This window comes from Bombus impatiens, unplaced genomic scaffold (genome assembly GCF_000188095.3).
Source record: "Bombus impatiens unplaced genomic scaffold, BIMP_2.2 scf_0248, whole genome shotgun sequence".
Lineage (NCBI taxonomy): Eukaryota > Metazoa > Arthropoda > Insecta > Hymenoptera > Apidae > Bombus > Bombus impatiens.
The window spans coordinates 319001-330940 of record NT_176667.1 but is presented as its reverse complement, the minus strand read 5'-3'; the positions used below and the strand labels follow the sequence as shown (position 1 = coordinate 330940).

Sequence of the window (11940 nt, the reverse complement as noted above, 5' to 3'; positions counted from 1 at the left end):
TCATAACGGCCGCCATTATCGCGCCCTCCAACAGTGCTTTCCCTCCTTCTCCTCCTCCTCCTCATTATGTCCTGGGGCGGAAGGGAATATTCTTGTTTTAAAAATAATCGCCGCCAGCCGGCTCGCGAATGGCGCCGTTTGTAATTGGAAAAAGTCTCGGCTCACGTACAAGAACGCTGTTTCCAACGCGCATTTCTTCCCCTATCTGTCTCTCTTTCGTTCCCTTTCCCTCTTTTACTCTGCGCTTTTCTCTTTCCTTCTACCCTTTCTTTCGTCTCGTCTGGCTGCTTCTCCCTCTTTTTCTCGAACTTTCCGGTTGCCGCGGATTAGGATTTTTCTCGCGGTAACGGGGACGCTCGTTCGCCCGGTTATCTTGACGAACGGGGGATTCTGCAGCAAATGGAGCCAGGACCTTCCTAAATTTTTATTTCCATGCATTATCTTAATACCGCACTGTTGGAACTCTCCAAGTTCGGAAATCGCCAATGGGATTAACGAAGAATAGCGTCCCAATGTTTGCTCGTTAGATCAATTTTGTCGAGGAGGATTGTTCGCCGAACAATCGGCTGTCGCTTGGTCACCAAAAAGAGACACGATCAAATCTGTTCGACTAGCTTTGAACGATCCAGCAGCGATTTCTCATCGCTATTCAGGCCCGTTACGGCGGCACGATTCTCCCTGCTGTATTCACGCTGGGAACGTGGTTTCCATATCCAACGTCTCGGTGCATACGTATTACAAGATGGTTCTTAAAAATTGATGAGAGGGCCGGCACCACGCAAACTAGACGTATCCAGATCCCGCATCTGGTATTCATGGTGCTCCTTCGATGAGAGAACGACGAGCGGAAGGAGGATATTTGGCGTGACCCAGGCGTGAGAAGAAAAAAAAGCAACATATAACGCGAAGAAACCGGGAAAACGCGTGTTCGCTGTGAATTCAGTGCGATTAGAATATATCGCGACGGGAATGGTCGAGTGCAATATCGTTCCCCGGAAACCGCAGCCTTGAAAGCCACCGTCCGCACGGCGGCGTAAGTGTGGGGGGTGTGGTTAAACTACCGCAAAGCAACGAAATGTCAGCATTAATATTTCAACCGTCTCTTGTGCGCCGGCCAACGGTCGACTCTATGCTTATTACACTTATTGTATCGTGGCGTGGTTTAAATATTAAAATCTCGTTTTCCTTGGACGTAAAAACGCGGACACGCCGGAAGACCGCGTGGATTCAAGTCGATAGAGTCATCGAAACACGCCGGTTTTCATCGATAGACCCTTATTGAAGGATACTTGATTGGTTTTGTCCGAAAACATTTTACGTGGAAATTAAGATGGTTGTTGTAATGATTAATATCTCAAGATTCCTTTCGCACTCCTATATTCTATATTCATTGAAATATTTTGTGTAATGTTTATATTCAAGTTGAAACGCTATTTAAGGCAATAATATTGCATCGTATTATAACGAGGTCTTTTTAATTTTATTAAAACACTTTGCTAAATCCTTACTTGATACGATATATAAATTAATTAAATTAATTCTCATGGTATTCCATTTTAAAGGTCTACCTCAATAAAAATATCAAATCTGTACTTACAAGCTACTTTCATAAGATTTAATATAATTAAAAATTACTGACGATAAGACGCAGCAGCATCCGTGACTTGAGGATAAAATTACAACAATATCATTAACATCCATCGTACATTGCTTCAAGACGCCAAAGTAATAGTTACATATTTAATATCATTTTCCTTGATTAATATATCCAAAGCGAATAAAGCCTTCGATTATTATCTTACCCATCAATCGAACATGAATACAGTCATCGAAATGTGCTGTTCGACCCCAATCAACCCCATCGGGGATCAATCCACCGCGTATATCCTACAATCGATTCTGCCGTTACATTATTTCGCGGCGGCCGTTGACTGGACACAATCGAGCCGCAGTAATCGCGTTGTTTCGATAGTGCTTCTGGCCGCGAGCGTTCTTCGACAGCCGGTGGAAGTCCGTCGAGTTCACCTGTCCGCGGCTAGCTGTCGGCTAGCTGTACAGGTGTCTCGTCCACGTAACTCGAGTGAATGGGAATATGTACGTGCACGAGAGGTGGCACTCCGCGAGAGCCTCGCGCACGACTGACCTTTATGAATACTAAGGGAGAAGGGGTTGCAGCCGCAGACACGCGATTCCAAGCCTGTCATAAGGCGATCCTCTCGAATTAATAAATGACCGGCTTGACTGTTATCCGTTTGTGGTGAATACGGATATCTGGATGAGCAAATGTCGAGCTCGGTGAATGCTCGAAATTTTCGATAAAAAATTCATGACTACGAGGGGTGGAAGATTGTGATTTTAGTATAAATAAGGAAATGAACACGGAAATCGTATTATTCGCAAACTTTTCTTACTAAATTTTGACTTTACTATTTTATTAAATATTTAAGAATATATATTTTTAATGATATCGATTTGTGTAAAATGGTTCATGACAACGGACCGAAATATTGCGATATTCGCCGGTTACAGGTTAATTTTCAAGTCTAAATAATTTTTCTTCTCGTATTATTTTAAAGAGTATAGTATATAGTTCTTGTAAATGGTCAGACGTGTGTTTACGCAGTCGTAAACGACCTACGAAAAGATGGTGGTAAGATGAACGTGTTTAGAACCCAATTCGACGATCGGATCTGTGAATACTGTATAGGTGCATGTGCAAAGGTAACAGCTTTATAACGCCCGGGAGACTTCTCACGAATGCCCTCGAATTTATCGAAGTTCGTTCCCTTTTAAACGTTTCAAAGGTTTCTGACGTTGATTAATCGTATCGAGAAATATTCTAATCCAACACGAGATCGTTCGATTTGCATGGTCACTGTAACTAAAAGTATCGATCGTCACGTTGATATTTATGGATCATAGCGATCGCTGATCAATTTGATTAACCTTTTCCTTTCGAATTGGCAAGGGACATCGCCTGGGGGCACTCGTCGCGCTCTTTGTGACTAACGCGCCGTTGGAAAAAGTCGATGGACACGCGAACGAGGTCGTCGTTCATATTTAATGTAAGCGTGTGCCAGTTTCCAGTGGCAGTCCTTCGTTTAATAATGAAAATGCGCGCATCAAGGACCTCGCATTGTTCGTTTTCCAGACTTGCGCGCCGATGATCGTTAGACCGAGGCGCTCGCATTCCCGTTTCCTTTTTCAATCCGGTCACTCACGATTGTTTCAGTTCTTTGTAACTTATTCTAGCGATTATACTCGCTGTGATTATGTCTCCTTTTGTACTAATCTACGTTTTACCTGCTTCAGAAAATCCCAGAGAAACACATTTATTCTATCGAAACTCTATTAAACTTCAAGGGGTACGTATTATTATATCCGCCAATAAAAATCAACAGGATAATCTTCGGCCTGCCTTTCGTAACTGTTGAGGTTTCTCTCGGAGAGAGAAAATAAGGGGATGAATGTAGAATAGAAATATATTTAAGTATAAGTACAAATATAAGTACAATGTATGCTAGTCCAAATCCGCGCGCTGGCAGCGTTACTTTGAAATAGACGTCGAAGCCACGGGCCTATGGGTATGTGAATTTCTTTGGTTTTACGATTGAATTGATTTTCAAATTCTAGGCAAAAGGATTTTAGTTTTTCAATTATTTCTGACTTGTGTCGTAAGTTTCCTACGTTTATATATTATATGTAAGAAGAAGAAGTATAAAGTTTCTCGCCTAATGACTCTACTTCCATAGGTCCACGTATATCTGTATAAATTATTTCGCGGGGTTTAATTGCGCGCTTAACTTTCTCGTGAAAACTCGACCCATGATGGTTCCCGTACACGCAACCTTCGCAGAAAAAGTTACTGTCATCCACAACTTTTATATTCAAATTCTTAAAAAATTTGCTAACGTGTTTGATGTTTTGGTGACTAAGCTACTCGTTCCATAACTACAGTGAGTCCGCGTTTGACTCCGTTTTATTACCAAGATTATAAACTGACGGTATAATAACTCGCATATCGATCTTATACAACTTACCGATGTCGAAACCTTTAGCGATTACTTTCCGGTTCTGTAAAAATATCCATTCTTTCACTTTCTTTAAAATGCTGAAATATTCTTCCCCTTCGCGACAAATTTAACGGAAAATAAATTTCTTTTCATACCTGGTACGTATAAAATATCGTGCATTCTACCTACTAATAATTTTTATGACGGTTTCTACCTGGATATTTCCTTTGCCGCACGCATCCATAAAAGTACCATCGCCGACCTGTATTTTTACTGTTTTGTAGAATTTTTCGAAGATACTGAACCATTCTTGTCGTTCCGTTATGTCTTCCGATGGTCCTGAGTCGATGAGTCAAATATTGTCTCTTACCGTTTGTGTCGTTAAAGTGCTTCCTAGCAGACCAACTTACCTGCGAATTTGATTTTGATTTTTGGACTGCCAATTGTCTCTGCTGTCATCTTTTTGATTGTTTCTAAAGCAATTCTTACTGGTGTGGCCTTTTTTTTGCATATAAAGCATCTAAAGCAATCTTTCTTTAGATGGCCAACCTCTTCATATTTAAAGCAGCTTGGTCCTTGCTTCCCGTATTCGCTTCTGCTTATCTGCTTTTGCTGTTCTCTTTTGTCGTTATTGTCTTTTATTACCAGTGCCACCAACGCTTGCTGATCGTCATCGTTTTTCCATCTGAACTTTTCCATTATTAGCCTGATAATGAACCTTTGTAAGGTCTTCTTCTCATCATCCACCACTGTGAAACTGGTCAAACTTCTTTGGCAATGTTGTTAAAATACGTGTAATCAGCATTTTCTCGCCAATTTCACTCCCAAGAACTTGCATCTTCCAACTTTGACAAGTTGCGAGCAGCACTTTCAAATTCTTCCCACTTAAAATCGAAGAACTATTTCTGGACTATACTTATCACGCACTTATCACGCACTTATCACGCACTTATCACGCACTGTATTCAGCTTCTTCCACATTTCATGTGCTGTTATGCAACTTAAAAGTAAATCTTAAAAATAGATCTAGCGGTTTCCATTCTACTGCGGCGACAATCAATTTTCTCGCAGTCTCATCTGCCTTTAAAAACCTTTTACGGGCAGTTTCTTTCTCCGTACTTTCGCCTGGATGACGCAGATTTCTTTCACACACGTTGGTCATGTCGTCATCTTCCTCCAAAAGTATACGCATAACAAAGCGCCACTGTTCTTGCCCCAGTTTTCTTTGCCACGCAGCTTCTCGATCTTCACACTCGCTGATTCCATTTTTGTTTTATTTTTTTTCACACAACACTCTTACTCACTTTACTTTGCACAATACTTTGCCACTTTACTCACTTCGCGTTTCTACTACATAATTCACAGCTCTGGGCACATAACCCGTCAAGGTTTATCTCGGAATAGAGAGAGGAAATGCGTGGATGAATGTATAATAGAAATATATTTAAGTAAGTACAAGCACAATCTATACTAGTCCAGATTCGCACGCTGGCAGCGTCACTTTACAATTGAGCTCCGAAGCCATGGACTTATGGGTGTTTTCATAATTAGGAAGACTGACCTGTCTATGCCCCACTACACCTTCTGCGCAAGACTTGTTCCTAGAAAAGGCCGTAAGACCCTTCGAGTTGATTTAGAGCTAAACAATATTGGCTTCGAGAACTAAGAAAACTAAACACTAGAGAAGATGTAGAGTTTTCCTAAAAGTGAGAATCACTTCAACAGTAACCTGTGTTAATAGCTACATGGTTTTATTAACAATCACAATGACTACAACAAGTATTAACACACCATTGTATTCGCAACAGTATCTATACGTTACATTAATTGATCATGTAGAAGCATATTAATTTTCGTATCATTCGTTAGTACTTTCGTGCGACTACAAATATTTAAACAACATTTTTTTACGACAAAAGACTGCTTTATATTGGAAAATAAGGGAATATGCCGAAACTTTTTCTAGCATATACCGATTTCCGAACGTTCTATCGAAATTCTAAATGTCTTAAACTTCAAAGAGTGTAAGCTGTTATATTCACGAATCGTCGCAGAATTCGATGATGTTTCATATCAAGATACTTCGGTATCCCGAAGAAATTCAAGAAACACAAAAATCAGCAGGATACTCTTCACCCTATTGCTTCGATATGTCATCGTTAGAGCCTGCGTTATTTTCGAAGCCGTGGGTCGCGTAGATCCGACCGTATTTGCGCTGGGTTATCCGGCGGGCGTCGCCGTATTGAAATGTCGCGTGTGTTGAGGAACGAAACGGTAGCAGAGGAAAGGTGGGATTATCTGAATACAGTCGTTTTCGGGGGTGAGTTGCGAGTCTCTGGGGGGTAGTAGGTGGCCGGCCAAGGCCTCTCCGGAACTATCCTTGCCTCCCTCGTGATCTATAGCGGTCATCTACACTGCGAATTACCACCATCTTCTTTCCACTGATCCTCTATATACGACTTAGAATAGATTATTTGAATATCGATCGATGGTTCGCCCTATTTCTAGGTATAGCTAGAGGGGACAGTCGTCTGACCATGTGTTGCCATGATTGGCCGTGTTTTAGCATAATTCGACTGATTGATAACAGCTCCATTCCCGATGCTATGTCTGGGATCGTATTTACGCGCTCCCCGATTTAATCAGCCCCGATGTGGGGGTACTGAGCGGATCTATGTCGAAATTATAGGGGTTAGAGAAGACGAACTCGTGCGTCAAGAAGATTCGAAGAAATTCTGGTGAGATCCAGTGGCTGATTAACGAACTGACGTTCTTCGAGTCTCGTGAACCAGATGACGTTTGGCAAGACATGCAGCTAAGTTTTGAATAAAATTTGGGTAACTGAATTCCTCAAACAAACTATGAATAACAATGAAGCCTTGTTCCGATGTGTAAAGCTATTGGCATTTAAACGACTTGATGTCGGCAAATTCGCGCTAGTAAAATGATTTCAAGTTATCGTCTAATCTGTACGAAGCTTTCGGATAAACGATATTCGTCGGATAAACATCAAGGTCGAGTTAAATGTAAAAATCGAGACGCTACTCGCAATTAGCAACAGCGATAAAAATTTCAAACGAGTAAGTAACGTCCAGTCCCAGGCTGGGACTTTTGATTCACAAGAAATCGGCAGGACGCATCGTTTGTTAATTGTCGCGTGGATCTTTATGGGCAGATATCGCCGGTCGGGACAGGGCATCAGCTAACGCTCCCTACTCGCGGAAATTCTTTTTGGAATCGCATCTATCATTTTTACGAGAAAAAGGCAAAGTTTCCCCGGCGGCTTTATAACGCGACGTCACTAACGAGGCCCCGTTGCACTTTTTGTTGCAGCCAGCGATGCGCTCGGCCGAATCGATAAGGAGCCAACCTCGCCGGAATCCATACAAGGTGAGTTTGCACAGAGTTTCATCGTCCGTCTGTCGTCCGCCTTAACCTCTTCTTCCTCTCTCCTTCTCTCTTCCTCTCTGTTCCTCTGTCCAGCGTTCTCTCTTCCGTACGAACCACCTTCGTCCTCTCCCCCTCTCCCCGTCGTCCAATCGCGATACGATTAACGTACCGAAGGGTTTAACCTTCGCCGATGGCAGGAACATAAATTTCACAAACGAATAATACGACACGGCGGAGTCTGAGCGAAAGGCTCAAGTATCGGCATTATAAATCCGCGTCGTTATTTCTTAGCCAGCTTTTTGCCCGGCACGACCGATCGGGCCGGGGCAACATCGTTTAATTGCAACGATCAGGCTTTTACATTGTGCGCCCCTTGCGGGCCGATGCGCCCGTGTACTCACAGAAAATCCGCCTCTGGAAAGGAAACCGGGGACACCGCTGATTGAGAAATTTTCAGAGACGACAAAGAAATGGAACACGAGCCGCCGCCAGCGTCGCCGCGGACACGGACATTTTATTAATCGACCGACCGTGGAACGGGATCGGGCCCAATCGCGAAACCAGTCGTTCGAAAAGGATTCATCATCGTCCCGTGTCTCGTATCTTCTTCGTCGTTCCGCTTCGTGTCATATGGCCGATTGTGTATCATACGATATACATATTTTACATTTTATCTGTTAGCAAATTCCGAAGTAGGGTTTGTTAAATACATGTAATTCTAGTTCGACTTATCGATCGAAATATTCTCAAATGAAGAAAATACCTTAACTAAAGAGAAGAGTGTTATCGCATCCAAACTTTTGAATCGCGAGTTAAAGTAAGTCGAATTCGAAATAACCCAATTTGTATTTTACCAGAAATTGGCAGAAAATTAAATGATCGATCTATCGTACTATCTGAATTTGTAGTGCCTTATCGCATCTTGAAAGCTCCTTTCGTAAAATTCAAAATCGGTTGCCTTTCGCGGAAGAATCACGCAACGTCCAAAAATTCCATCGTCACTCTCATTTATAGAAATAGAACGTTGTCGACGCTGCATCCTAAGGCTAATCCTTTTCCACGTAAAATATGTCGTAAAACCAATTACACTCCCTCGTTCACCGCCTACCAGAGGCAGCACAGTGGTTTTGTCATTTGCCTGGAAGAATTCTTTCGTGGCCTTTTAACTTGGAGCATTATCCGACAACCTCGGCTCGTTCTTCGGTCCAAGGATTCTTGGTCCGGCTCGTAAAAAGGGTAGAATTCTCCCTAAAACGAACGAAGACGTCGTCGAAACCCTAAAGCTTGGCGAGATTTTTTCGGTAAAAATTCGACAACCGATTGAAAGAACGTTTTTCAAAAGTTTTATCGCCTCGTCGAAAGGCGATGGATGTTTGAAGCGGCGGCGTTTCTTCTCACGCGACAGCGGAAAGGGAATCGAGGATTCCAGCGGATAATTTAGGCTCGCGTGAGAGGCATCCCCCTGTTTCTGCGTGTGCATTTCTGCTGACCGTCGGTGTTCGCCTGGAAAACGCAGCTCGTCGGGGCTGTCACGTGTCGCGAAGTATAACACGTCGAGGATCGCGCCTTCAGAGAACGTAGCCGGTAATAACAGAGCCGGATCTTTAACGAGCCGGATCAGCGGCACGTTTCGCGCCCCTTTCGATGTACATTACGATCGGTCTGTCTTTGGGATGTCAAAGAAGCTCAGACATCGACGATGACGGTATCTTATTCGAACCGAGACGAATCTTGACCTGAAACAAACATACCCGTCAGAATGACTTGAGAAGATTTCAAAGTCTTTCAATTATCTTGAAATTGTTAAAAATATGCAAATGTTATACATAATAGGAGTCCGCGTTCGTCTAAGTGAATTCAGTCAGCAGATGGTAGCTTAATTTAGTTATTTCTCTCGTAGACAGTTCTTGAAATCAGAAAAACGTATACTTTAATTTTGCAAAATTTCATTGGTGTAAAAATCGAGTTAGTTCCTGCTGGTCTCGCCAACGCGCCCCTGTAGTTTGTAAAACTAAAGAAGAAAAATAGTAATATACAGATCGGGCAACTTCGTTCAGTTCCTCGGAACACTTCGCATCTCGTCGAAAGCGCTCGTCAGTCCCCACCGAAAAATAAGCATCAAGAACTGCGGATGTTAACAAAGCTTTGGAAGAGACGCAAAAAATCAACCCGGTTGTCCCGGACTCTCGGAAACGCTGAACCGGTCGTTACGAGCGAAAGAAGATTTCGAAGATCCTGCGAAGAGGGCCGCGAGTTCGGCACAATTCGTCCCCTGTATTTGTCTAGCGGAAGAAGACGAAAATCGAAAAAGAACGAGAACGATGGCGAAGCTAGCGGTCGTGAAACGAGAGAAGGAACGACGAGGGACACCATTGGCAACCTGTGTTTTACTTTATAGCATTTAGCCCCGATTGTTTGTCTTATTGCTATTAGCCTCCTTCAATTAGCAATTGTATCTTTAATGTCGATTCCGTGAATCGGTTTCGACCACGAAGAGCGGCCTCGGCAAACCTTGGTGGCTCGAGGGGAGCCAGTAGGAGGAAATCGGGCGTCGAAGAGGGGATTCGAGTAGCAAGGTGGGAGAAGGGAACCACGGTTAGAGGGGGCATGTCATTAGGAGTCATTAATATCACGGACCTCTGTAATTTGACACACTTCCGATCGCCTAGCGCCACCACCGCCGCTCGCTCCATTTTTCTTCCTTCTCTTCTCCTTAAACCTGTCTATACACTTCCATCCACCCTTCGCTCTCGTTCGCTCCATCGTTCGTTCGTCTTTTGTTTGATTTCCTTCTACCGTGATCTCTTGGTTGGTGATCTCTTCGTCTTGAAGACTCTGATAAAGATCTTCGTGGGACCACCAAAGGGGTGAATCGAGAAGAAAAGATGTACGAGAATTTTCTCGATCTCTATCTATGGAAAACGCGATTTATAGCAGCGGCATGGGACGATGAAGTTAGACGGGTAGAAGGCCACGTGACGTGCTTCTTAATTTTCAACCGCGAAGCTTTTTGCGTCGTGCAGGCGTGACGCAGCACGGGTACGTTAATTAACGTGTTCTCGTGTCCTCGGTAACGAATCGTCGATAATTAACTCGGTCGGGATCAAGCTGCGCAACAGTGGAAGATCTCTCTAATCGTGGACGACTACACGCAGATCGAAATTGCGAAATCGGCCTAAGAAAGAAACTGGAGGTATCATTCGGAATGCAAGTAGCTGCGATCGATATGATCCACGGATGCTAATCGAATCGCTAATCGTTTATTCCTGCGTCGTACAGGCACACCTGTTCGACCGATATGGTCAGACCAGAGATTCTTTTAACGCGGGCTTCATGGAGATCTTTCGAACGGAGAACGGCCAAGTCCCTCATCATACTTTGTAATGTAAACTCTCGACGATATTTTCTCCGTTCTTTGTCTTTTTTCCCCCTTCGACTGCCACTCCTGTCTTTTCTTCGTTCTCTCATCGTGGTTTTAATCAAGGAAACTACGTTACGTCGAGATTATTGAAAAAAATCGTCACTCTATGCTCCTGTTAGACTTGGACCTTGAGAAACGATCCAAAAGGCTGGAACGAGTGTTGGTACTATAATAGATGATTATCTGAAAGTTCTTTCGCTCTAGTCCCCAGGTCAAGGCGTAATTTATGGGCTGATTCTCTACCACCTGTCGATCGTTATCCGGTTGCTTCGATATCGCTATTGTTTCTCCCGGCATACACCTCCGCGGGTGTTTGTCCGGTTGGTTTATTCAATTACGAGCGGAGTAACAGCCTGATCTGAAACTATACATTCCCTGGATCGGTGTCGTTCAACCTACCCCTATTCTACGTCATATTGAATTCATGAATCCTATTTCCATAAAATCGTCATATTCTACGTTATGAAATACCGATCTCGTCGTTCGTAGACTTCGATCAAATTGTGATCGTCGCTTGGTCTTAGCCTTTTCAGGATCGAATCTTTCTTAAGCCGTGGGAAAGTATTGCTAATAGAACGACATGTTTTCAACTTTATATCAAAAATATTCTTCAAACATAAAAATCCTCTGTTGAAACGAGATGGCAATTGAGTCACGAAGAGTCGACGACTGTCGCACATGTGACATCGTTTAACTTGACGTTAAATCCTAACCTAACTCAACCTACCGTGTTCCTTCGAGATTCCTAAGAACCAGCATGCAAATGGTATCGAGCAAGCGACTCTATTCCCAGAATTGGAGCAACATGCGTGTTTTTCAATGCGTCGATTCCGCGGAATGGATAGATTCAGTATCGCGGCGGGATCGACGAGGATGGAAATGGTGATCGGTCGGCGGAACGGGGAAGATCGGTTTCGCTTGGAATGCAAACGAGTCGCAACGATATAGACTCGCACGACATAGTGGCGAGTGGTCCGGTCGCACGGCCGCGAGGACGATAATACGTCTTCCTGGTGATTTTGTTATTCAAATCGGCCGCCGAGGACCGCGGCGACCGTGGAAAACCGCTATTGAATGCCGAAACGGCTTCCCGACCCTCCCGCAAGAACCTTCCAT

The 11940-nt window shown here is 43.5% G+C and overlaps 1 protein-coding gene across 3 annotated transcripts in view; it reads left to right on the top strand.

The window, feature by feature from the left end:
* Positions 1–11940, top strand: part of LOC100749404 (POU domain, class 2, transcription factor 2-like) — a 124460-nt gene that overhangs the window by 88855 nt on the left and 23665 nt on the right. For all 3 annotated transcript variants that reach the window (XM_033320134.1, XM_012384273.3, XM_012384271.3), the window contains one exon: positions 7347–7403. In XM_033320134.1, coding sequence (XP_033176025.1) covers positions 7347–7403 — 57 coding nt within the window. The remainder of the gene's footprint in view (positions 1–7346; positions 7404–11940) is intronic.